The following is a 26,754-nucleotide window of genomic DNA, read 5'->3' on the forward strand; positions in this document are numbered from 1 at the left end:
GAGGAGAAGGAGGAAGAAGAGACCGACGGACGTCCTTGTTTTTTCAGGAGAGAAACGGGAGAAAAAACGGTGGGAATATTACGCTGCGTCCCCTCCCTCTCAGCGTTTCTTAACCCGCCCACACTGCGTCCTTCTTCCCTCTCTCAGGCCCCCACCAGCTCTGAACCAGACTGCTGCTCTGGCTGTTTTCTGCTGCACATTGAGAGTGACTCAGACCCCAACACAGCAATTCATCTCATCACGTTTAGTTGTCAGATCTGAGCCTGCTTGATGGCTGGAACACGTACCCGCACCATCCTTTGTGGGCAGATTTTTTATTCATTTTCTCATATTTCACGTTGCTCAAGCCTTTCACATAACTACACTGCAAAATGACGTCATATCACCCCTTTTTGGACTGTTTAAACAAGAAGATTTGGACACAAACACAACCACATTCTTTGCTTCAAATGCAGCACTTTTAATGAAACATTACAAAATTGTATAAGAAAAATCATCTCCCACATCCCAATTTTCTTTGTACATTTACAACGGGTAAGGCAAAAAAGTAGTCTCTTGAAATAGAAGTTCATCAATTAATAATCAGAATGCCATGTATAAATATTACTGAAATCTGGGCCGTTGCTACAGTGAGGTTTGTCCTCTCAGTGTGTGAGAGAGGACTGTGGCAGCAGCAGCAGAGCCAGGCCTTCCTCCAGCAGGCAAGGGGCATTTATTGTACCTCCATCCACTGAAGATTTTAAAAAAAAAAAAAAAAAAAAAAGGCTTTCCCACAGTGGGATAGGACGCATGTACTTGACTGTAGTATCACCTGCTGCTGGAAACAGGAGCAGACCAAAAAAAAGAAAAGGTTTTTGTTTTGCCTTGTGTTCAGAATCAGATCATTTCTTGAAGCCAAACACCCTCCAAAACTAAACTAAACTAAAATAAATAAAAAAGTGAAAAACAAAACAACAGCCACTTCCCTCTCCCTCATGGAGATGAGTGAATATAAGAGGAGCCAAAAATATTGTGATTTACTGTCACATCTGTATATTTATGTGTGAGGGCTGGGCTTGAATCAAGTCAGAGTGAAACAGATTTAAATGGGGGGGGGGGGGGGGGGGGGGGTTGACCAAAAAACAATGCAATTTTTTTTCCACAAAATCTTATCCGAAATTACAAAATGTTCTTATTTATAAAAGCTGTTAAAACTTTAAAATTCAAGTCCGTCCCCCCATCTTAAATCAAATATAGACCAAAAGAATGATTTATAAAAAAAAAAAAAGAAAAAGAAAAAACATTCATTGATACAAGGCCATTTTGGGTTGGATGTTAGTGTATAGTGTGCAATAGACAGTGCTTGTATAACCCTAACCACTAGCAGCCTCTTGATACTTCATTTAACTCCCTCTGCAGAGAGCTGTATGCATTTCTAGACTGTGACATTAGGAAGAGTTATACATGTCAAACCTCCTGCTTAGTGCTGCTAAATGAGTGCCAGATGTGGGACAAAAACAAGAAAACAACAAAACACAATGAAGCCAAAAACAGGGTCTAAACCTGTGACTCATGAGTGCAATTCAATGTCCACAGCCTGTAGAGTCTCTCAAGTTCCACAAGTCCCAAATGTCTTTAAATTAAAAAAAGAAAAAAAGGAGTGAAAAACTGGTGAGAAAAAGAGAGACAGCAAAAGAAAACAAAGGTAGAACAAATAGGAAATTGCCCCTTATTGGCCCACAATTACCGTATGTGGCACAATGGTAACTTCCTGTAAACATTTTTCAAAATGTTCATAAAAAAACACCCCTCCCACTTAGAAAAACAAAAATATATAGAAATTTATTTTTACATGGACATATATTCATATTCTGTATATATATATATATATATATATATATAAGTATTTTTTTTATGTATATAAAGACATATATTACTAAAGGCCTTAAAATATTTTCCATTCTGCTCCTTGAAAGCCACGGTTCCCTTCAGAAGGATGTTCAGCCTTATGAGAACCTAAAAGAAATAAATCTGTTATCATAATCTAGGTTAATCTTAAATTAAAAAACAAATAAATGTGTTTTCTCACCTTATTTTGACAAGTTTTTAGTCTTGCTTTTCAATTCTCCGTTCTTTTCTGGGCACTAGCACCTTACGGAGGTATGGCATGATTAAATATGCTGTGATGAAGAACACATGGCCACAGAAATAGACAGAGTAATACACCTGAAAAGCAAGAAAAGAAATAAAGAGGAGAAAAAGCAATTAAATACAACACTTATCTATAAATTCCAACTTCTTCTGTACATGTCTGTCTTTTGTCCCACAAAGTGTATAAACACCAGGTTCTTTCCTTTAGTCAGTGAGAACATCATCTGTGTAACCCAGTTAGCGCCTGTCCATTCCTGAAAACTTGCTTTCATCATGTTTTAAGATTTCCCCAGTGTCATTGAATGTTTCTCGTAAATCTCTTTTAAGGCTATTCAGAAGAGAGTGACAGCAGCTTTGTGTGCAGTGCCACAATTCTTTTCACCAGACACAAAAGACGTGCAAGGTGTTCTGCTGAGGAAGAAAAAAAAAAAAAAAATTCTTGCACTTCAACTTTTGCTGAAATATGGTGACATATCAGGAAAGGTCTCTGCATTGGCTAACTAAATAGTAGTTAGTAGAGAATTTCAGCATATTACATGCAATATTTGTGTATTTTTAGACAGGAAATCACTTCGCTCACAACTAATTCCATTGACTGATTTAATGGTTATCTGTGCTTACTCATTTGCAATTAAGAAGTCCAGCGACAAAGTGAGAAAACGATCCAGCTCTGTCAAGGCAATGGCACCTCTATCACTATTCATAGTGTAATTTTTTAAAGGGAAAAGTCTTTCATTTACATAATTTTTTTATTCGCATACATTAGATACATACATCATACTGTCATTTCCTATCCTATAATCCCAGATTTCACAAGTCACAACAATCTGATGTTATGGGTGCCTTTAGGTAATGTAACTTAACGCAGGTCCGTCTTAAGGTGTGTGGGTGAAAAGCAATATTCTAACACCATTATACCTACGGCAATATGGTTGTCGAGAATTAATGAAAAAATATGCAATGAACTAATTCAGAAATTAAACTGAAATGTTGTTGTCAGATCAATGGAACGAAGAGCAAAACTGTGTTGAAGACATCCAATAATAGAGGAGGTTGCCTGCCTGCAGTAACTCAAAAGATGATGAAATACAAAATGCAACAAACTAGACCCAGGACACCCAAGCAGCTACATGCTCATGTTGGACATGAATGGGACAACACTTGTTTTCCAAAGATCCAACAGCTGTTCTCCTCAGTTCACAGACATTTATGGATTGTTGTTAAAAGAAAATGGGATGGTGCGCCTTGGGAAACTTGGCCCTGTCCCAATGTTTTTCTGAGATGTGCTTCTGCTATTGAATTTAATTTGAGCTAATATTCTTAAAGATATAGTAAAAGCATCTAACTTTCAGCATCTGGTTTTTATGTTCTCTGATGACTTCAAAATTAGTTTATGGGATTAACTAAATCTTTGCATCATGTTTTTATTAACATAAAAACTGGTGAAATTGGATCCAGGGTTATACTATAACCCCACACTGCTGTCTGAACACACTCCTCACAAGCTAATCCCTTTGTGTTCTCATAACTCAGTGCACTCTGTGGTCTGAATTTGACATCTGAACTGCTCCCAAAGCTGATTAATTAGTACAAGTGAAAAAATAAAAGTATCTCTCAAATGATTGAGGAGCTGTGTGTTACCTTGAGCCACTTATCATAGGTGAAGAGGCAGAATGGCACGAGAGGGTAACCCATGAGGAGCCAGTGAAGAAACTGCTGGACTACATAGATGAGGGGGTAAAGTGGGCTGTTGGCCAGGTTTGTCAGCAAGGGACTATCCTGTACTAGTGCCTGGGCCTGTAAAGCAAACGCACACACATACACACAGTCCATAATGACTTTCATGAAACAGAGGAGGAATAATTACTTTATAAACCGATAGCGCATTATTAATACAGCCACTATTTAAACTCCAAGCCAATTCTCAATTATATTATGCCATTTAATAACAAAATGTGATGCCTTGTTCAACAATTACTTTTATGACCCAGACAGAGCATAAGGATATCTTTTGACAGAATTGTTGCTCATGAAAACAAAAACATCTGCTGAAATACACAGTCAGAGCTTTCTGGACATAATATATAGTACTAGGTTATCAATTGGCTCCACTTTGCAGCTGAAGTATACCTTTCTCTCCACAATGATGATCAAAAACTCCATGGAGAAACATAAGATGTATCCGGAGTGAAGGCCGTGCCATATTGTCAAAAAAAGCAGCGTGGTCACATGAGACAGAGTCTTGTTGCCCAGGAACTTCAACCGCTTGAACACATGTCTTGAAAAGAAAAAAGAAAATTTAAAAAAAAAAAAAAAAAAAAAGAAGCCTAAGCTTTGGATCAGCCTTTTTTATGCCTCAAATCCGCATGAAGCAGTCAGAAATGCTTAGTGCATCAGTTGTCACAGTGGCATGCACTCATGTACCTGCAGGTTGCTGTTGCATAGCAACGGAGTTATATTAGAATATTTCAACAACTTTCAGCTTCTAACAGTATATTCAGTCTGATGGCTGTCAGTGTTATAACATATGACATCTTAGACAAATGAATGTTGTGGTTTTCATCCCTATATCGACACCACCCAAGCATGAATACTAGTTGTAAAGATGAGGACCAGACATATGAACATCAAGTTCTCTTCTGTTGAAGACTTGTTTATGGCTCAGATGGATTCAGAATGCTTGTTATGTCGTGTACCTCCTACTTTTCACTTTTATTAAAACAGATTTGGGAGAGTTGACCATTCTTTTGATTGTCAAAACCAAAACAGCTGTCATTATTGGAGTACTTAGTATAAAACGTGTACCACTGGGTAGATATATATATGGTTTAGTTTTTCAATCAAAGAAAGAGTATTTTTAAAAAGGAGCTGGTTTTACTTATTTGACATGCTTCAACTGTCACATTCAGTCTTCCTCAAAATCATCATCCAATGTCTGTTGTGACGTGTCCTTATCAGCTGATGGTAACTTTTCAGTGTTTAGAATCCCTACAATAGCATTCTGTAGTTCTGCTTTTTTGTCTGGGTGCTTCTATATTTTGGCTAAAACTTTTATCTAATCAACAGAATTGGTTTCCCAAAATACAGAAGAACCAGGACAAAAAGCAGAACTACGGAATTCTAAAAATACGTTAATTTACCACAAAAATCATCCAAGAAGAAAGTTAAGCAATACACACAATAAAAAATGGACAAAACCATCTCTTTAGAACAGCAGTCATGAACACAAAAACTTACACAAACCCAGATCGAAACTGTATTAGGAGACAAGAGTACAAATGAGACAGTCAAGAAGGGCCCTATTGAAGAACAAACAAGTCAGCTGAAAGCTCTACTAAAACTACTGTTAGAAAACCTGAAAATAACTCTGGACATGTATAAACACATAACAACTGCCAGCACCACCCCAGGATTTATGGCACACCAAAAAAAAAAAAAAAAAACTAAAAAAAAGAACACTCCATTATGCCTGATGGTAGATAGCATTGGTTCTGTCACACACTCCCTATCAATGAGATGTTTGCAAAACAACTGACAGAAGAACTCAAAAACACAAAAATAGAAACGGAGGAGTCATTATTTACAAAAAACCTCTGTTTACGTCACGCTACAAATGGTAAAAGAACACTACAGGGCTTTTTTTTTTTTTTTTTTTTTTTAAAAAAGAAAAAAATCACACAAACCTCACAGTGCAACACACAACCTGCCTCTGATATTTTGTTGCCAAATCCACATATTTCAGCTTTAGAGACAAAATCTACAGACAAAAGAGGGATTTGCAATGGGAGACCAACCATCAGCCATCATGTAGTTTCTTTAGGGAAGATCTGAAGATCTGGAAGTAAAACCCCTAACTACAGCACCCACACAATGCAAACCCACCCTCTGGAAACAATATGTAGACAATATACTGAAACAATAAAATGTGGACATGCACAACTCACGGACCATTTAAACCAAATGGAGAGCACTGGACATATCAAATTTGAACATGAAGAGGAGACATACTGAACCACAAAGTCCATGGATAGGATTACATGTAAAATGATGACAGTATAAAAATGACAATATAAAAGAAAACACACACACACACACACACACACACACACACACACACACACACACACACACACACACACACACACACACACACACACACACACACACACACACACACACACACACACACACACACACACACACACACACACACACACACACAGGGCAATACCTTATCTGGACAACAGAACACCCCACAGCACACAAAGTCTCGGTAGTCAGGACAGAAACTACAGTGTCCCACAGGGCTCAATCCTCTCATCAGAAGACAAACTTCCACAGCTACGCTGATGACACACAGCTATATGTTGCCATTTCTCCTGATGATACAAAACTGACAGATGCCCTTTTTTAAACTATATCCTAAAAATGAAATCAAGGATAGCAGCAAACTTCTGCCAGCTCAACCAGGACAAGACCGAGGTAAAACCAGCTTCTCTCTAAAAATACTTACTCTGAAAAACCAAAACGTATATTTAAAAGTCGGAGAAGACATAAATAATTTTATTACGCTAATTTACCTAATGTTCACATTCAATGGTGGCAAAAGTGAACGTCTTTACACTTTCAGTCTAGATAAATGAATGAATGAGTAGATAATAAAAGGATGAATAAATGACCATTTGGAGAAAGATGCACCAATCAGCTTTATTGCAGCCATCTATCTAATATCTAGGATGTTAGTAAAAGATCCTTTAGCTTCCGAGGGTTCAGAGATGGGGGTTGCTTCTTATCGTCACATCCGATAAGGATTTCAGATGCAACCTGGTTTCTGGGGCGTTTGGAGGCTAGATGACGAGGTGATGCTGCTGCCAGGTATGTGGCCAGTGTTAAAGTAGACATTCATGTGAAAGCCAGGATTCAGGTTTTCTCAACACATTCCAATGCAACATGAAGAGCAGTGTTGCTCACTCTACCTGTCAGGTTTTAATTTTGAGGCTGAAGGGTGATAAGCCCCCAGGTCTGTGAAACCTTTAACTCTCCTCAAATTAATACAAGAATGAAACATTAAAGGCATATCAAATCATTCTGAATTTCGGGTTTGACTGGCTTGTACTCTCACATCTTGTTTCAACATCTTCGCATAGGGAATCAGAGCCAACACCTCTTTACCAGTTGGCAATATTTATGGTTGTTGGTGGTGGAATATGAGATTCTTTGGTGTTTTTCTCTCTGATTCACTTGTACGTCTATCAAGCTGACTTAGTAAATTTTAACAAAGGATGGAAGGCATTTTGCTTGCAAATTGTAATAGCTCTAAATGGTTTAGATGAGGGGGTCCAGAGTTGAGCAACTGTCCTACAGATTTTCAATGTACCCTGCTCCAACACCCCTGGCTCAAGTTAATTGGCCGATAAACTTCTGCCATTGAATCATTAATTTGCATTGAGTATGTTGGAGCAGGGACCTGTGGAAAACCCGCAGGATTGTAGCCTTTGACAACTGGAGCTGAACTGCCCCGCTTTAGATTATATTTCATACGTACATTTGAATTCAAAACAAATTGACAACTTTTTTCTTGAAGAATAAGACTTTAAGAAAACAACAACCATCTACTGGAACAATCCAATGCAGCTAAAATGAGTTCCAATTAAACAGCCTCTACGTGTGCTGAGAGATTAAACTCAGAAGTGGTGCACATGTGACTATAAATAAACCTTCTTTTGTAGGTTAAACAATTAGATCACCCATGTCATGTTTGTAATGCATTTTCCAAACCCCTAAAAGCTTTCCATCCACCAGGTACACACTAATCTCACCCATCAGTTTAACACTCATCAACTATAGCAGCTACATTTCAACATCCTTGCAACTTCAATTTCCATTTCAGAGCCATCTCCCACCCCACTTCATGTAGAGCCATGTCCACTTTCTGCATCTGTAGCAGATTGGAGAGTAGCAAGTGAACGTAAGCACGGGTTGTTCATGCATTCATCTGAACTAGACCATGTAATAGACTATCTACTCAAAAAATAAATTGCTTCTCTCACTGTGGTCATCAAATTTTGTCAAACATTTAAAGAGTTTTAAGCATGACGCTTTTGCAGAAAAACGGTCAATGATTGCCCCATTTTCACCCCCCCCACTTCCGCCCAGGATATTCACTTCTTCTTTGTGGTTCTTGAACTGCTGCTCCCTTTTCTTCACAGTTATGTCAGTAAATTTTTAACTTTTACAAGCAGGCTTCAAGGCAAGACATCACTTCAGATTTCAACACCAACCTGGCTGCCCAAGCATTTGTGTTAATGTTGAAAGACGAAATGGTTCCTCCAAACAGCGGGGTAGTCTCAAAGAGCCACACCTTCATGTTGGCACAGGCATCCCATTGGTGCTTACCATCCACTACTCCATTGTACCCGAGGCCACATAATATACACACACCCTCCTGTAACAAAACATATTTATGTAAGATCATACAAGGAAGCAGCTGAAGAACCTGAAAACTGGGACAGAACCATTAATTTAACCTGATTACAGTGCATCAGTCATCTTTAGGTAGTAGAAAGTGTGGTGTTTTTCTGGTAATACTTGCTCAGAGTTTAGCCAGCACTGTGTGTTAATAATTGTTTATTTTATTGAGGTGAATTTCAAGGGCATATCAAAAGCTTTTGAAGCGCTACTGGGAAATGAGCTAATTATGTAAAGTGGGAAAAGGAATGTCAGGTAAATTAATAAAACAACAACAAAAATATATCAAATATACGCCATGGTAGCAGAACCTTTGCTGCAAACCACACATCTTGCTCACATACTTGCTCGTGTTTTGCTTTAATCTTTAATTGGTTTGGGTTCAAGGTCTTCGATTCACATCAGCTTTGTCAAGTTTTCAAGCAAAAATTGCCCAAAGATCCAAGTTGTCAGTAACTGGGAAACACGTAATCCTAAAATCAGCTTATCAATCTAATTTCATACTTTCTTTGATAAATTCACTACCTCAAATGTCAGAGGCAGTAAATTAGCCCCACAGCATGACAGAATCCATCATGTTTTACACCAGGTGTGATGTCTCCTAATCACAGATCAATAAACCGCTGAATTGTATTCCAAAGGGGCTTCCTCTGTCCACAAAACAACAGTCAAAGTCTCTTAGTGACAGTCTATAATACAGTGTTTAAAAACTTGAGTTTCATCCTTGTTTATTTTGTACAAATGTTCTGTCTGGTCTTGTCTTTGTTCAAAGAGTCCTACTTTCTTCAGCGTGTAACACATGCTATTAGTTGAAACCACCTCTCAGATACCTCCAGTTCAACTTAAAGCTCTACAGATGTCTAGTATGCATTTTCTTTTTTCTACAATCTACAGAAATCTTTAAACTTTTTTCAGTTTATTCTTTTAGCCCCATATGCTTAAAAAAAAAAGCTAAAACTGTCTGCTTTTGCAATTGTTCATTTTTATGTTTAGTATAAAAAAAGGCAGATAATTGCAGATACTGTTTTTGTCCACAATATAAAAGACTTTAGCTTTTATTCTTTGTAATGCAAAAACATTTTTAGTCATTTCTATTCATGTTTATAAGTCAGAGCTTACAATTCAGGGGTAATGATAATTCTGACAACCCTGCAGCTGTTTGCAATAAAACAAAGGCAGGCTACTTACCGCTATAACCCAACAGCTGACATATTTATACAAAATGACTTTGCCCCAAAGCAAAATGAACACACAGCGATACCAGAACGGCTGCGCCTGTAGAGAGGAAATGGTTCTCATTTTAGACAGCTGAGATAAAAGAAGCTTTTCCTTGTCTCTATATCAGTGATGGTTATTGGAAAATTATTTTGTCATTCTCACCTCATACTCATCTGTTAAGTAGTAGCTATCAGGGTATGAAGGACTAAATATTGCATAAATCACCAGGCAGAGAAAACCCAGACCAAACCTCTTCATTGCTGGAATAACACTGAAAAAGAAATTGTGTTTAAAATAAGAGGAACGTTAACTTAGGAGTGCCATTTCTTATTAAACAAAGATCTAATTAAGATTGCTATTCAGCTCATTTTTCTAATAATCATTTCTGATTTTCTCCCTTTTTCACCTGTTGGGAGGCTTTCCAGGGCAGTCAGTGAGCTCCCCTGCCACCAGCTTCTGGTAGCTTCGCAATGTAAACTGGGGACCCACCAGGAAGCCTCCATAGAAATAGGAAAAGCCAAGCACTTCAAGCAGTGAGGGCACTGATGGCAGGGCACCACTCTTCTGCTCTGAACTGAGCTGGGACTAGAATTTGTTGAAAAGGATACAAATAAAGATAAGCTTATTGAGGAGAAATAGAAATGAAAAAAGACAAAAAACATTCAACACAGCCGTAAATGTGGGGTATATGAAGGTAAAAACCACAAGATAAGAAAATCTACAGACAAAAAAGCACAGCAAAAAAATTAGGATTATAATTCAAACAGGACACAACATTGGAGAATTAATAGCTGTGCTTGCTAGGACAAGGGGGGGGGGGGGGGGCTGCTAGCCTAGAAGTTTTTTGTGTTTTTGGGTTTTTTTTTAAAGTTCAAATTGATCAGACCAGCCTAGTGTTATAAAACACTTCAAAGAAAACAAGTGAAGTGAGGGGATCAATAATAAACAGCAGACAAGTGAACAAGACTGGGACATTACAAAGAAAATCACTTTTGTTGTAACCAAGAGACCGCTTCAAATCACGTTCCCCCTTACATCTGTAAGGAGAAAACAAGGTCGTGCAGATGGTTAGACCTGCTCCTCCCCACACAAAGCTCTTTTGTCATGGTGGTGTAAATGGTTGGCTTTGTAGCTGGTTTAGTTTTAAAATGTTTTAAAAAGAGCTTACCAATGCTCTTTTGTTTCTTCTTTAAAAAATGCCTGAAGGTGACCTACTACTGTCAGCTGTACGCTGCTGCTGTTACAGCCATTTTATTTTTGTCCTGTGTCTTCAGTTCAAGAAGAAAAGAAAAATACAAAGATCTGCTCCTATATAGTATTGATTTTTTTTAACCACATTTGTGTAATAACAAAGTGGCAAGAATGTTGGACTGTAATGACTATTTTATCATAATTTCTTACCTTTAATAATTAATTAAAGAAGTTTACTACAATCTGCCGGAACGGCCCTGCAGTTTGGCAAATATCATTTTTCCCCTACATCTTCCCCCTTCATGCATTTGTGTTGAAGCCATTTATTTAAATCTTATATTCTGTATTTCCTTCTTTCACATCTTCTTTTCAGTGGAGAAAAAAAATGCTGATAAAGATAAATGATGAGTAAACCCGTAAGAAAGACAAGCATGCAAAAAAAAAAAAAAAAAGATATCAGCCAACTCACTGCTTCCTTCCCGCCGTCATAGTAATCAAATGACAAACCTGCAATCGGAAAATGCAGTTAGTGTTAGCCACTACTGAGGTGATTAGTGTCATGATCACTTGATAACAAACATAAAAGCCCGCAGAGGGAGTTAATTGATCGGAAAGCAGAAGGAAAAGACATCAACAGGAAGATATTAAGCCAAACACAATGACACCAAATATTTAAAACATTTCTGTAAAACTAATCAAGCAAAGAAGTGCAAAGTGAGCTGTGGTCAACTCACCAATAAGTTTAAGTGTGAGGACACAATGAGGCATGGTCCACTTGATGTCATACTCCTCTGTCGCTGTGTAGTAATATCCTGCCATCAGGTACAGCTGCAACAAAAGGATGATGGTACGTTATTTAATAATTCAAAGAACAAATGTAAGTATCAGAAAACTGAGTGGAGCAGAAGACATTAACGTCTTTGAGGAAGATGTTGCAATAAAGACTTTCCAGGATATGATAAAATCTTAACATACACCTCTATGGCAGTGAAATCAAGTGTGTGTAAAGATTTGACGCCAAAAGCTCTAAAAGAAGCAGGTGATTATATTAGAAGTCACTTTTAATTAGGGACGCACCGATCCACTTTTTGCGAGTTCTGATCCGATACCTATGTCTGAAATTTGAATATCTGCCGATACCAATATGTGTCAATACCAAATCCACTTATGTGAACATTATTGTGACTATGGTTATTATTGCTGCTATAACTGTATGAGTTCATAAGGTTCAACAAGTTTTATTTTGATTTGGCACATTTTACCAAAATGCAACTATAAATGTGTGCTTTTGAAACAAAAATCTAGCTTTAAGTGTGACAAAAAAATGTCACATTTTAACATTCAAGGCATTTATTTCTTTGAAAACATGTCCGAAGCATGTCATCAAACACATCTGCGCTAGCTTGACTAGTGTAGTATCGGGTATTGGTTGTGGTACTTTTATTAATACCAAGTACGAGTACACACGTTTGGTATTGAGCTGATAATGATACTGGTATCAGTATCAGTGCATCCCTACTTTTAATGCTGGATATTATCGAAAAAGTAGATGGATATAAACACGGCAGTAAAAAAACACCGGAGTGGAAGGCAATTTCTGCCACAGATTAAGACAGATTGTCCACATCATTTTTTCCTGAGCATCTCTGTCTTCTTTTAGCTGTTATCAAAAGGAGAGAGAACACCCAGAGATTTCATGTCAACGTCTGATCTTTTCAGAAGGACGCCGGGTTCTAATGTCAGGCAACCAATCATATGTACAAAGGTGTCACCATGGAAACCAAGAATTAAGAGAAGCAGCTCTTCCGTTTGAGTACATTAAGTTGTACTCATGGTAATTCATGTAAAACATGTCCAGTTTTGAAAATCAGGCTTTTAAAAAATAATATTAATAATATAACAAATGAATGAGCTTTGATGAGACAGAATATAAAAAAGAAAAAAACAGGTGGAGCAAGAGCTCACCATTTGAAAGGTAAAACTGCTCAGGACAGTTGTTACCGTCCTTCCCATGAGCCTCAGCATCAAGAACTGGACTATAATGCATACTGCGGAGTGATAGAGCTGAGGTCCTGGGAAAAAAAATGGACAGAGAGAGAACAAGAATAACTGAGAGCAGTCGAGGGTGACCTGTAGGAGGAGACATGTTGACAACATTCCTCCTTGATAGTTCAGCATCAGATGAGACATAGAAAAAGGCAAATAAACAAATATGACTTGAAATGAACTTTCGGGTAGAAAGTTTAAGACACAGACCTGCTGTAAAATCCAAATGCAGCCAGAAAAGAATGGAGACAAGAGAAAAAAATCAATGTAAGGAGTTTTTATTTACTCAAGCATGCCAATCAAATTTTCTGCAGGTCCATATGTTGTGCTAATCATCATTTTGGTTTAGCTTGAATCAGCTGCAAGAATGAAGCAATTAAATGACACGCTCGCTGGTAAAATTGATTAGAAACTATTTCAATTTAAAAAGTAATCTGCCAAACTAACAGAAACTAAAAGAAATCGTTCCCAGCTTCCCAAGCACAAATATTTGTAGTTTCTATTAATCAACTATGCAGAGTTGTAAATTTTGTTGAGTTAGAATTTAGTCAGCAATATTATTTTTTATTTATTTGTCTAAAGAATAACTGTCAAGTTTATTCAGTTCTTGACAAACAACAAAAATGAGCCAAAAAAAAAAAAAAAATATATATAGGACCACATGCGAAATCTACTCTGATTTGTTTTATTAAAGTAAATGTCTGAAACATTTATTTTTTATGGCCATTAACAAGAGGATAAATATTCAGAAATACAAATTTAACATGCGGATATGTTAATAAAATTAAAATCAATTGAAAAACACTTTGTTTCCTGTGTGGAAATGATAATATGAAAACATGCAGCACAGTTTTGTACTGAAAAACACCTCATCTGTTTATCGACTACATTACACACATTTAAAATTTTAAGTGGTAATCACCCAAATTTGCAAAAAAAACCATTTATAATTTGAATTTATGGCTGTAAATAAAAAGTACTGTGCACAGAGTGAACAAGCCACAGTTATAAGCAATGACTTTAGATAGAAATCTTTAAATGTTGGACCTGCTGGGGAAGTCAAAGATCATTCAGGAATTTTATTTAGCAAGGAGTCAAAAGAAGCTTTTGAAGCATTCATCAACATTAAGAGAATCGAGAAAAAATGTTTATGGATAAGCTGGGCAGGGGCACAAACTAGAAAAATTCATGCAAATTCACGTTTTATTTATTAATTTATTTTTTTCAAATGACCTAGATTTCAGGAACAGTATAATGGATATAAGAACTAAAGTGGTCACATCATGTAATAAAAAATAAAAAAAAAGCAAAGCAGCATTTATAAAGCAAACAGCCGATAAGATTTTCACTGTTTGTTCTGTACTCTGTGGCTTACATACCTCAGTGGTAATGACAAACTCTTGCTTTGAGGCATATCATAAGTTTTGTCAGGTTTTTTCTTTTTGTCAAATATGTTTATCAGAGGATCTTAATGCCCACAAATAAGTCTGTAATATCCCTTTAAGATAAATGTTAAAAGTCCATTTTGTTTTATGATGAAAAATATCAATATCTGTCATCAGCTTCCTTACGAGTAAGCAAATAAAAAAATAAAAAAAATCCAATAATAATAAGAAGAATGTTTACATTTCCCAGAAAATCTCATCAGGGCAGTTTTGAATAAGGCCTGGCATATTTTCACACACATTTTATAGGAGCATAAAAAAAAGGTTATTATTGCATTAAAACATAACTAAATACACACTGTTATACTGTAGTTTGAACAATGTGAGTCTTCCCACCCATAACAAATCTATGCTTCATCTCACCAAAGTTGAATGCTGCTAGAGCCAATCCAGACAATGTGTGGAACCAGTGGATAACTGTGGCAGGCTGGTAAAATAAGAACCGCCGATACACCAGTGCAAATGGATAACCTGCAGAGATATAAAGGGAAATATGTTAATGGAGCGACAATATTAGCTTTCATATCAGCCAAGTAAGCAACAGTTCACACATCCTGGTATGAAGAGCGCTGACCTTGTGGTAAAAAAAACCACGTCATGCAAACGCAAGGGGGGCACATGACAATCACTGGCGATATTAGTGTTGGAGCTCATACGTGATGACGGTAAAATCTGTTGTTTCAAAACATTAAACATTATGAAGTTAAGTCTTTTCAATTATATTCCCATAATATGAATATCTAACAGTATGAGATACTACAAAATCAATACATTTGTTCAAATTATTCCAAGACACTGCACATGTAGCTGATACATTATGATTGTCGGATAATGTGGTGAAGCTTGACAGAAAGGTAGCTATAAATCTCTGGTCCAAAGATTAAACTAGTGATGAAGTCGCACATGGTGAATTTGAAGTGCCACTTGGCATACTGGGGATTCACACTCTTAAACTGGGTGACACATTTATTATTACAACAAAATATTTTTTTGCGTTTATTCCACACACATGATCCTGCAGCAACAGATGTTCCCATTTACATACTGGCACTAGCACATTTACAGGCAGCTAAAAATGAGTTAGTTGCTCCGGTGCACTGCTTTAATAGTTAACTAAGCCTGTTTTAAAAACAAAGCTACATATTTCTTACTTGTTAATCCAAAGTGTACCGTACAAACAAATGCTCTTGCAGTGCTGTAGAAATGTTAGAAAAGTCAGAAGACCATGAAAGAGATTAGCCCACTGAAATTGTTTTTTGCATCATTTAACATTTAGACGACAACAGAATATCCCCAGCCTTGACTTTAAAAAAAAAAAAAAAAAAAAACATTTGTAATCAACTCAAGTGCAAAACTGCAGTAGAGCTAATATTCAGGGTAAAGGAAAACTGATACAAATCTGTATGTGTTAAAATATGGTGAGAGTCCAAGCCAAGCGTGTTTCAGTTTATAGCTGCTCCTCTTAACGTTTATGCCTTGCTAAAATCAGAGCAAGCTATGCAGCAAAGGGAAATTTTCAAATCTATTTTCGTAGTGTCAGGCAGTTACTATAGACAGCAATATGATGAAACACACATTGAGCAACGCAGTGACAAGTAGGCATGCCAGAACATAGCTAAGGGGGTTAATGCAACCAAAGTCTGATCTGAATGGCCACATTCAGCCTACAAAACCAGGCAGTGTGAGTGAAAAAGTGACGTGTCAATATATTAGAGTAAAGTCCAGAGTGTACAGGGTGGAAGAAGACCTCCCCTGGCTGAGAGACACAAATGCGTTGCCTACCTTGGAAATGACAGCATTTCCCAACTTTGACCTGTTTTTAACCCAACTCGAAACTTACAATCAGACCTTCAAACCATGAAGTGTATCAGAGTAACATGTCCTAATTTTCCTGAGAAGTAATACTCAAACTGGTGCTTATAAAAATAGCCTGCAAGTATACGAATACTTACCCACCTACTGCCCTAAATGTATCTAAATTAATAACAACCAAACGTTATGAGAGTAAAGCAAACTTGTGTGTCCTTTAATAAAATACATAAGTAAATAAAAGATAAAAAGGAATTCAGCGTGTCTTTGTCCCTGCATAGTGTGCCTGACATCCTCTAAGTTATGTGAACCTGAGCATTTGGGGACATATTTTGACAGCCTATGCCACACACCCTACAAAATATCCAAATATCACCAACCCAGTCCCATGAAATCATCCTATACCTGCAATTTATAAGCTGCAAATGCATTTCTGAATGTGTATATTTGCAGGTTGCATCCTGCAACTACTCACTGGAAAACAGTGCAACCACTAAGGGATGAATGTGACAGCAGACCTCAACTACTGCTGGACAGGTTTTGCAGGAAACACCTTCAATGTTTCAGAGCGTCTGCTTCCTGAAAATGTGCCTGCTGATTTGTGAAAGCCTGTATTGATTTATGGAGCTATTGATTTGGCTACATAGTCATACTGGCTAGTTTATTTACAGCTTGGATCTGTTTGTTGCCTGAGTGGAAAAACTCACTTAGCTGACACAGTTACACAGAGCAAAGTGAAAACATTTCAGCTGGATGAGTGTCATGTCGCCCAGATTCAACATAAACACGTAACTAGTTTATGAGACAAAACTCACCAATTAAAATGGATAAAAGCAGCCGAACCGCTGGCTCCGGGGAACCTAGGGACTCCGACAGCTTCTCCAGCAAGGGAGCCGCCATCTTTTTTGTGGGCGGAAACGTGTCTTCACGACGCTTCAGTCCCAGCAAACGTCCACACACGCGCTCTTCCGTCTCTTTTAAGCCACGGCAGGGCTTAACCTTCAACATGAAGCTCTCCTCCTACAAGACCTCCTCTTTTGTCTTCAGTAGTCTTGTCATATTTAAAATATTTTTACTAAAAAAGGTTCACTGTGTTGAAGTACTTGGATGTGGTGAACATGTTCAGTGGTGAATTAAAGTATATAAAGATATATCACAGAAAGAAAAAAACAAACAGACTTAATCACATATTGGTGTAAGTGCGCCCCCATGTGACCACATACAGCAACAACATTATTAATTGCCTATAATCAGATTTAGCTCATGTTTAGTTGGCATAGGTTTTTTTTCCAACATTTTTAATTCTTTTCTTTTCCATAATATATAGGCAAATCCAAAAAACAACAACAACAACAAAAAATACTCCAGAGTTAGTAGTCAATTATTAAATGAAAGTCCGGTTAAACACCTTTTTAAAGCTAAGAATCAATGCTAGTAACAAGAAAGAAAAGCAACGTAAAGACAATTTTGCTAAAAGAAGAAACCTAAAAGGGAATAAATGTGACAGAATTAAAGCCTCTGGACCCCAGAGCTGGTTTGCAATCGGCTGCTGGAATAGCATGAAGGAACTGCAGCTATACACTACTTCAATAATAAAAATTTTTAAAAAAAATTCTTCATAAAAAGCTTTTAAACCAGTCAAAAAATAAAATTCAGCTTAATCCAATTGCCAACAGCGTCACATTGAATGTTTTGTTTTCTCGTATACGAGCCCACTTTACATGACTTATGTGGACTTTAACTTATTTTTATGGATGCTGTTTATTTATGGCCGCTTTGTCCGTAATCAAGTGGACGCTGTCAGCTTCTGAAATAAGAAAATCGCACAGACAAATCAAACTGGGAAATTTCACTGGTTTGAGAGCACTTTACCAAACGCCGCACCACTGCAGCAGCACTATAATGAATTAAACTTAAACCACATCCAAAAGGGATCTGCCCGCACGCACCCCAAATTGACTAGAACATATTGACGGAAAATAAGGAGATTAACTGCTGATGTAACTACACATCCAACCTTCTATTCCTTTTTCTTTTTATTTCTTTTTAACAAATATGGAGGGCATCCCATTATGGGTTGCCTACTAGATAAATATCTTAAGAGCAATGATTCCTGATGAAACCGCAACGTCACTATGTCTTAGTAAATCCGCCACATGTCCCGTTGTTCTGGTGCCATGCGAACATGTGACATGAACGTGATAACGAATATAGTAATTTAAAAACAATACATATTTCTGATTTCTATAGCTATATTTATAACTAAACATCTTTAAAGTAGAGATTTTGTGAGAAAGGTAATTGTGTGTTTTGCCGCAGTGCATGCTGGTATGCAAAATAAATCAGAAAGTCCTCCTATTGGCCAACCGAAACGTTTGCACATGGTGACGTCACTGTAAAGGCGGGAATTTAACCTCTATCAGCCAATCAAATGGCGTATTGTCACATTGACGACGTTCATAAAGTAAACTTGCCACTTGTTTGTAAACTCTTGCGGAATTAAATTAAATATAGAAGTTCTTGCATCAGTAGTAACAACATAAGTAATCTTTTTAAAATTTAGCATATATTTATTCCAACATGCACTCTTGTTGGTATTTTTTTAACAGCAGTCTGCTAGATTTATGTAATTAGTCTCGAAGAAATGTTTTGTTTTTTTTATTCCCAGTTGTTAGTTGTAGAACAATTAAATGCTGCTTCCCCATTGAATAGCAAGGTTTACATTATGCTGCCACCAAATTTCCATCCAATAAAAATAGAATATTTTAAAATATCATTGTCAAATAAAGTGGTGTCAGTGTTTCAAAGCACCTTCTCACCCATTTATGCTGTCAGAGTGCTCATTCATGGCATGAATGGCATTTCTCCATCATTATAATTTTTCTGACTATTTTACATTTATGAAAGCTTAATACTGCAGTAATTTATGTTACTCAGACCATTCAAACAAAGCTATATTTTCTGAGGGTCATGTAACATTTGGGCATTGGTGGGTGGAGCTTCCCAGCATTTCTTGTTGAGTTTGTTTCAGGTTGCTACATGAGTGAGTACGCCAATGCATTTGATCACAATGCGTTCTTTCACAACAAATTTTTAAAAAAAAAAAAACCTGTTAAAATTACTTAATCATCATCTTAATATTTTTCCAAAATATTATAAAATTATCTGCAGTCTGATTTATCCTACCTCTTTGCAACAGTAGGTACGTAAGAAGAAAGATGGAGACGTTTTCAAGTTAACAAGAACGAACATGCAGATCCTAATAATGAACCCTCTGTTGGTTGGAGCTGGAAAGTGCCCTGGAAAGTGACCGAGTTGCACCACCATCTGGAATGTTAAGGTTTGTTTATGTAATAAATGTAATTGTCTAATCGTCAAGCTACTTGTGGAATTATTCGGCTCTGATGTTGAATTTCACAATGAATGTTCATGAATTTATGTGTGCTTTTCATGCAATCTATCATTTCAGCAGAAGTAGTAGGTCTAGAACATACTTGTGCCACACTTGGATGCAGGATAACAGATAGTACAGCCTAGTAAGGAAAGCCATCTTTGCATATTAAGTTTAGACTTGGAAAAAGCTTTTGACATTGTAAGTTGTAGGCTACGCATATAAAAATAAGTGTTGTTTTGCATTCTGTAACAGAATGTAAAATAAGAATGAATAGGTGTTTTATTAGTTAATGATAAACTTAGGGCTCCCCCAAACAGAAAGTTAATGGAGCTGTTAGTCTGCGCTATTTTGCTAAATAAATTTATAAAGGTCTTAACCTTCCAGGCAGTCCTGGCAAAATGGCTAAACTGAGCCTTTTATTTAAAGAAAACAAGTCCATTATGGAAACCCTGAGAGTGTGGGGTCAATAAACAGCTCATGGAAACTTTACAAAAGAAAGTGTAGGGTCAATAAACAAAAGAGCGAATAATGTACATGAACTGAAGGGAGCCATGGGGAATGTTGGAAAGATGAGAAAATAAAGATCTTGGGAGTGTATATGGGTGAAAACATGGAAACTGTTCATGAGAAACTAAAAGAATAGCTGAGGACCAGCCTGTCTCTGTGAGGATCAGAGGTGAGTTTCTGTTGAACTGGAAAAAGAAAATGGTGACATTATTCTAATGCATACGTTTCTTCTAACACATCAATGCTTCTTCTCAGGTTCTGTTGCTCATGCTACTTGTAAAGTAATTGCCTTCCAAGCAAATTCAGTGTGGGGATAGCTTTCCTAAAACCAGAATTTGATAAAATCATCAAATAAAGAAAATCTAATTAGCTTTAAAGTGCATGCCACATGCCTGCTTCATACACACAGACTGGTTCCATCAACCTTCACACTAACCTCTTTTAGAGGTTTGAAGAACGCTGCTGGCTAGAACTAATGGCAGAAGATAATTAAGGACAAATTCTATGTTATAAACTCAGGATGATCATGTCCTAAGTCTCTGGTTATCAATTGTGGGCTGTTTATTGGTGCGACACTGGCATAAAAGCCCAAAACAGATGTAAACAGTGTAAATGTGAGCCAAAGTAAGATAAATATAACTTGTATAACTTGTACTTGTAGTTCAAACACAAATATGGGTTGTGGCAGCAGAAGCCTTGTTGCTTGAATGTTTTGTCTCACACTACCTGAAAAGTCTACTGAAAACAGCCTGTATGTCTGTGCTATTTTTTGTTAGTTTTGGCTACATTGCAAATGTTTTTGTTTGTTTGTTTTCTCTTCTATTTTCTACTTTGAAAAATCCAACCAGGAACGAGAGTTGAAAATTAGCTCAATGCTATAAACACTTTATGCAAAGCATTAGATGCATTTTATCTCTTCTCCGTATCTGAGAATTGTCCCGATTAATAAATTAAAAAATAAATAAAGTTGACCTGACTAAGTTTTAAGGCTGACACCTTGCAGTGGATGAGCAGTATTTTTAAACAGTGTCATAGCTCTCTTTTTGTCTTTAGTGTTTCTTTTATGACTTTCTTTGACTGTCATTAATAAAGGTGTGTTTATTATTTCAGAATGAAACAGTACTACTGTAATCTTACATTCTTTTTGTGCTGCAGGACTGTGAAGTAAAAAAAAGTCTCTCTATATTCAAGTAGGTGACAGTAACAGCATTTCGTTTATAATTTCACATCCGTCTTCATCACTTTCCAGAGTTAAAATGATCTGTTTCCAAAAGCGTGGGCTTATTTTTGTGAACTGGCAATATGATTAGTACAGTTATTTAAGGATGATCCATTTGCTACATATATATAACCAAATACTACTACTACTACTGATATTATTATTATTATTATTATTATTATTAATAATAATAATAATAATAATAATAATAATACCTGTTGGAATTGCTAATAAAATTCAAATAATTGTAATAGCTTTTTTATTAAACCATGTTTAACCTCTGATGATATTTTAATTATTTTATGCTTATATTTTGATAAGTACAAATAAACACAGTGAAATATATCTATCTACAGTAATCGCTGTGTTATGAACATGAAGAAAGGTAATCAACTACCTAAAGCCTTTTTTTTTTTTTAAAACACTACTTGTTTTGATGGCATATTTGTTTGTTTTTCAGTGCATGCAGATTTGAGCTGAATTTTGGTGAGACATATATTCTTATTTTACTATGACTGAGAGTATAAAAAATATGCTCAGAAATGTTCTTACCCAAATTCTGCTTATTTTTAACTCATTAGATTTCTTCTGATCAGTCGTATTTCTCTCATTGTATTTCAGTGTGTTTTTATGGATGTTTTTTCTTCTTTTTTTTAACTTTTAGTTCTTTAGTTTTTCATTTGCTTATTGTCTAACTGTTGTTCAGACTTCTTTTTTAAAAATGTTTTATGTACTCTGTACAGCACTTCGTCAGTACCTGGTGTTTTTATTTGTGTATTTATTTATTTATTTATTTACTTACTTTATATCAAATAATAATATCTTAAAAGTCTTGGTTTGGCTTAGCTTGTTCAGAAATAAACTGGTGGAGGCACGAAGGTGTAAATGATGTTACTTTAAAGCTTTTGTTTTTCTGCTCTTTGTCCAAAAAGATTTAAAACCGATCAAATATTTATTTTTCTACAGTTAAGCATTTGTCTTGGTTATGTTGTTTGGACCATTTTAATGGAATCAGTTATATTACAATGCTTTCGTTACGGGATCTCTTAAAACAAGCTTGTATTAGAGCCTAAGCTAAAGTTTTCACTCAGCACCTGAATGCAACATGACATTTTGCGTCCCCAGCTGTGGAGACCGTGGAGACGCGTTCACGGGCGTGTTGTTACAAACCAATGGCGCCGAGGCTTCGGTGAGGGAGGGGAGGGGTCAAAGATTCCGTGTTCATAAATACTCCGAGCTGCCGCGTAACATCCGCTCTCTTGCCCCAGACTTGAAGGACCCCGGTGGGCTTTATACCGTTTTCATTTCAGCAAAGCCTGACATTAGCTGCAAACATGAGCAGGAAATTCTTCGTTGGTGGAAACTGGAAAATGAACGGCGACAAGAAAAGCCTCGGGGAGCTCATCCAGACCATGAACGGAGCCAAGGTGGACCCCAATGTCGGTATGTGGATTTTGACAGCCGATACAAGATTCGCCTTTTATGGTTAAATAGCTTTTACAATAATATCTACTTTTTTTTTCCCTTTTTTTTTTTTTAAAATTAAATAGCATTGGCCCTCCTCAGTTTAGATATAAGTATCTCATTTTAATTTAAAACTGGTTTTCAGTCATTCAAGATAAATCCTTCAAATCAGTGGCGCCTTTAGCATGACAGACACTCACCTCCCTTATTTCATGCCATTATAAAGTTTACTCTTTAAGCTGAACTAACTCGTAACCTCAGACAAACAGGGAGACGTGTGGGAACCATTGGTGGGAACACATATGAAGGACGTTCAGATGGCTTTTTCAGTAATGTCGGAGGTGGGTGTGCGTTTGCAGCAGCACGTAGTCCCGCTGGCTGGTAGCGTCGACGCGCTGCATTCAAGTCAAGCCCCTGGTTAAGTGTTTTTCCATTTTTAGCCTGCAATGTACAACTAACGTACATAAGCAACAAAACGCCAGAGATATAAACATAATTAAAACTCCTAAACAAACACCATTTCGCTTATTATTTTTCGTACAAGAAATGGTTATCTTCGATTTTTTTTCCCAACGTGACTTGAATGCAACAGTAGGGAGCTGCTCTGTTTCCGTCTGCTTCCTGCAGACAGGAAACATAACCAGGCAGAAGCAGCAGCTACCGTTCATCAAGACACTTCTCCTTTTTTTTCCTTCTATTTTCTGCCAGTGCACAATCATCTTAACGCAATTGGGGAGACACTGAACACATCAAGACCTCCTGCAAGTCCTCTTACGCAACTCTGTTTTAACAGTTCAGGCCTCCTCTGTCCAGGCTCTGTTCAGAAAATCCTTGGACCTTGCACCTTTTAAATGGATCCACCCCCTTACAGTTCCAGACTGAAATCTGGCAGGCTTTTCCCACAGTGCTCTTTAAAGAAAAAAACATTTTTTTTCTTTAATTTTTATTTTTCATTTGATTTTAATAGCCAAATAACTCTTCATGCAAGATATTTTACCTGTTTCACCTTTTGAACCCAGACACAGGACTCTGACCTCTGTAGAATGCAGCTGTGTGAGTGACCTTTTGGACGCTGAACTAAGACCTTTAATGCAGTTGACTCCAGCCCAAGAGAAATGACCTTTAACAAACCAATAATAACGTGGTGTCTAATATAGACTCCATAACCCCAAAGATATAGTTACATTGTGAATGTCAATGTCTTTACTTTACTGTACTGTTCTTAACCTGCTGTTAACACAAGGGAAAACTTTGAGTTAGAGGACAGCTGTTTTAGTTATCAATTTTTTTCTTTTATTGCTTTTGCCTATTACATCTGAGCAGATGTTGTCATTTTTGTTGTTGAAATGTTTGTTAATTTAGAGCCTTTTATCAGTCTTTGAGCAATAGCAGCTCCCAGTCATGTCTGACCCTTGTGTTCACAGTTGGATAAGCATTCTAAAAATTGAGTCTGCAAGCATTTGGGTCAACACAGCTCTTTAATCCCAATAGCGTTGTGGGGCTGTGGGGGAAGATGGCGTCTGTTGTGTATTTGGCAGCAATTCAATTTTTATTGCCCGGATGAAATGGAGGCTGTCCTTTAACAGACAGGTCCAGATTTGGCAGCAGATCTTGCACTCAAGGAAATTCATAAAAACTGGACAAAAGAACCTAAGAAAATGCATTATCCAGTAACTATTAAAAAACACATGTTAAAGTCTAGATACACTACTTCTTGATTTCCAAGTATCTGTAACTTAAGCATTGTTTTCTACCTTGCTAACAGAGGTGGTCTGTGGTGCTCCATCCATCTACCTGGACTTTGCCAGGTCCAAACTGGATCCCAAATTTGGTGTGGCAGCTCAGAACTGCTACAAAGTTCCCAAGGGTGCCTTCACTGGAGAGATCAGGTATGTCACATTTTAATTGAGGAAACTATTTGAGTTTATTCTAATTTAATACAAGGTATAACAACATTAAATTATGATCCCTTGTGTTCATTCTGACTATTCTGTGTCCAGCCCTGCGATGATCAAGGACTGTGGTGTCAACTGGGTGATCCTGGGACACTCTGAGAGGCGTCACGTCTTTGGAGAGAGCGATGAGGTAACTCTTATTATTTTATTTTTTTTTCTGTTTCAAAAAGCACAAGTTTAATAATTAAATGCCCTCATATTATAGAAATGCATTAAAAATGTTTATTTTCTCCCAATGTCCTTAGCTGATTGGTCAGAAGACAGCTCATGCTCTGGAGAGTGGTCTCGGCGTAATTGCCTGCATTGGTGAGAAGCTGGACGAGAGGGAGGGAGGCATCACAGAGAAGGTGGTGTTTGCTCAGACCAAAGTCATCGCAGGTACGTGGCTCCCTAAAAGGGTTTTTATACTAAGAAAATATGATCTGAATGGTGCAACACTCAATTTACGCAAACCACGGAGCTGTAGAAACTGAAAAATGTGCAAAACTACAAAATCTTATCTCGTGCTTTCTTCATAGACAATGTAAAGGACTGGAGCAAGGTTGTGCTTGCTTATGAGCCTGTGTGGGCCATCGGCACTGGCAAGACTGCCTCACCACAGCAGGTAAATATGAGGAATCGATAAATGTTTCATTGTTAAGTATTACTGTGGTTGCAGTTTCCAACACAATATTTCCTGTTTGACATTTCAGGCTCAGGAAGTTCATGAGAAACTGAGGGCATGGCTGAAGACGAACGTGTCTGAGGCTGTAGCCAACTCGGTGAGGATCATCTATGGAGGTGAGCTGGTTGTTGGGATAGCTTTGGAGGGAAAATGTTTAAGCTTCTGTATTGGCATCCTTTTTATATATCACTGCTGCTTCTCAGGTTCTGTGACTGGTGGTACTTGTAAAGAACTCGCCTCCCAGAAAGACGTTGATGGTTTCCTTGTGGGCGGAGCCTCCCTCAAGCCTGAATTCATTGAAATCATCAACGCCAAGGCATAAAAACCCAGGCGACTGCCATGTGACCGGATCAGAGGCCTGCTCCATTCAGATGGTCCACTTCCATCCGCCTTAGTCTCAGCTCTTAGTCCTCTTCCCTCTTTCTATTCAAAGTATTTGTGTAATGATGTCATTCCCCTTTTTTTTTTTTTTCCTTTCTTTTCTTTTGGTACATTTTGTCATGAAGAAAAGGGACAGGTTGACATATGCACTGTACTGCACTGATAAGTCTACTGAGAGCTGCCTGTGTGTAAACTAACCTTCCACACTAAGTGCTCAAGCTGTAAAGGCTGACACCTTAAGGTGGACGGACAGTCCACGCCTTTACTTGAAAAGTTTACAAACTTGTGTAAACAGTGTCACGGCTCTTGTCAGTTACATTTATTTGTCTTTATACTTGTGTCTCTTTGTGTAATTATGATGATCTGTGGCTTTTATCTCCCTGTAGATGTGCATGATCCAATTTTTCATTGGTTGTTCTGTCGAGAGGAAAGTATTCATTACATGTGAACAGTATTGTGTCAGGACTGATGAGTAAAAGGGAAGAAAGGCTATAAGAAAACATAATAAACTGTTTAGAGACTAATTTAGTGTATTTTTTTTCCCCCACCAGTCAAGATGGCTTGAACCCTGACTTTTCAGTTAAAAATAACAAAACTATTCAACAAAATCATGACCTCCGTCAAACGGCCAAGGTTTCATGTACAGATTGTAGTAATCCCAGTGGCACTCTCTATCTTGTAACGGAAGTGTCTTGTTACAGAAGTGACTATGGCAAGCAGAGAAGAACTTGTGCTATTTTTATCCCAGTGAACAAAAACTCAAAGCACTGAGAGATTTATAAACTGTAAAGAAAGGATAACTGTTAATCACAGGTTTACACACACAAATGAGTGTTTTTGAGTGTAATGAGTGACTTATTTGC

General features: G+C 37.2%; 2 protein-coding genes across 2 annotated transcripts; one reads left to right on the plus strand and one right to left on the minus strand.

Annotated features, from left to right (window-relative positions):
- Positions 1-1,689: 1,689 nt before the first annotated feature.
- Positions 1,690-17,207, minus strand: lpcat3 (lysophosphatidylcholine acyltransferase 3; the record flags this gene model as incomplete). Its single annotated transcript, XM_079240407.1, has 13 exons — positions 1,690-1,995; positions 2,069-2,205; positions 3,772-3,927; positions 4,261-4,408; positions 8,412-8,575; positions 9,787-9,873; positions 9,979-10,087; positions 10,223-10,401; positions 11,477-11,514; positions 11,742-11,835; positions 12,973-13,079; positions 14,862-14,969; positions 17,123-17,207. The coding sequence occupies 12 exons, from the start codon at positions 17,205-17,207 to the stop codon at positions 2,086-2,088; spliced, it is 1,395 nt and encodes a 464-aa protein (XP_079096533.1). The 3' UTR covers positions 1,690-1,995; positions 2,069-2,085.
- A 5,484-nt stretch (positions 17,208-22,691) lies between these two features.
- tpi1b (triosephosphate isomerase 1b) lies at positions 22,692-26,415 on the plus strand. The gene is made up of 7 exons (XM_079240695.1): positions 22,692-22,870; positions 24,657-24,780; positions 24,892-24,976; positions 25,092-25,224; positions 25,365-25,450; positions 25,539-25,626; positions 25,714-26,415. Exons 1-7 carry the CDS (start codon positions 22,762-22,764, stop codon positions 25,830-25,832), a joined length of 744 nt encoding a protein of 247 aa, XP_079096821.1. The 5' UTR covers positions 22,692-22,761; the 3' UTR covers positions 25,833-26,415.
- Positions 26,416-26,754: the final 339 nt, after the last annotated feature.

This window comes from Telmatherina bonti (assembly GCF_933228915.1).
Source record: "Telmatherina bonti genome assembly, chromosome: 5".
NCBI lineage: Eukaryota > Metazoa > Chordata > Actinopteri > Atheriniformes > Telmatherinidae > Telmatherina > Telmatherina bonti.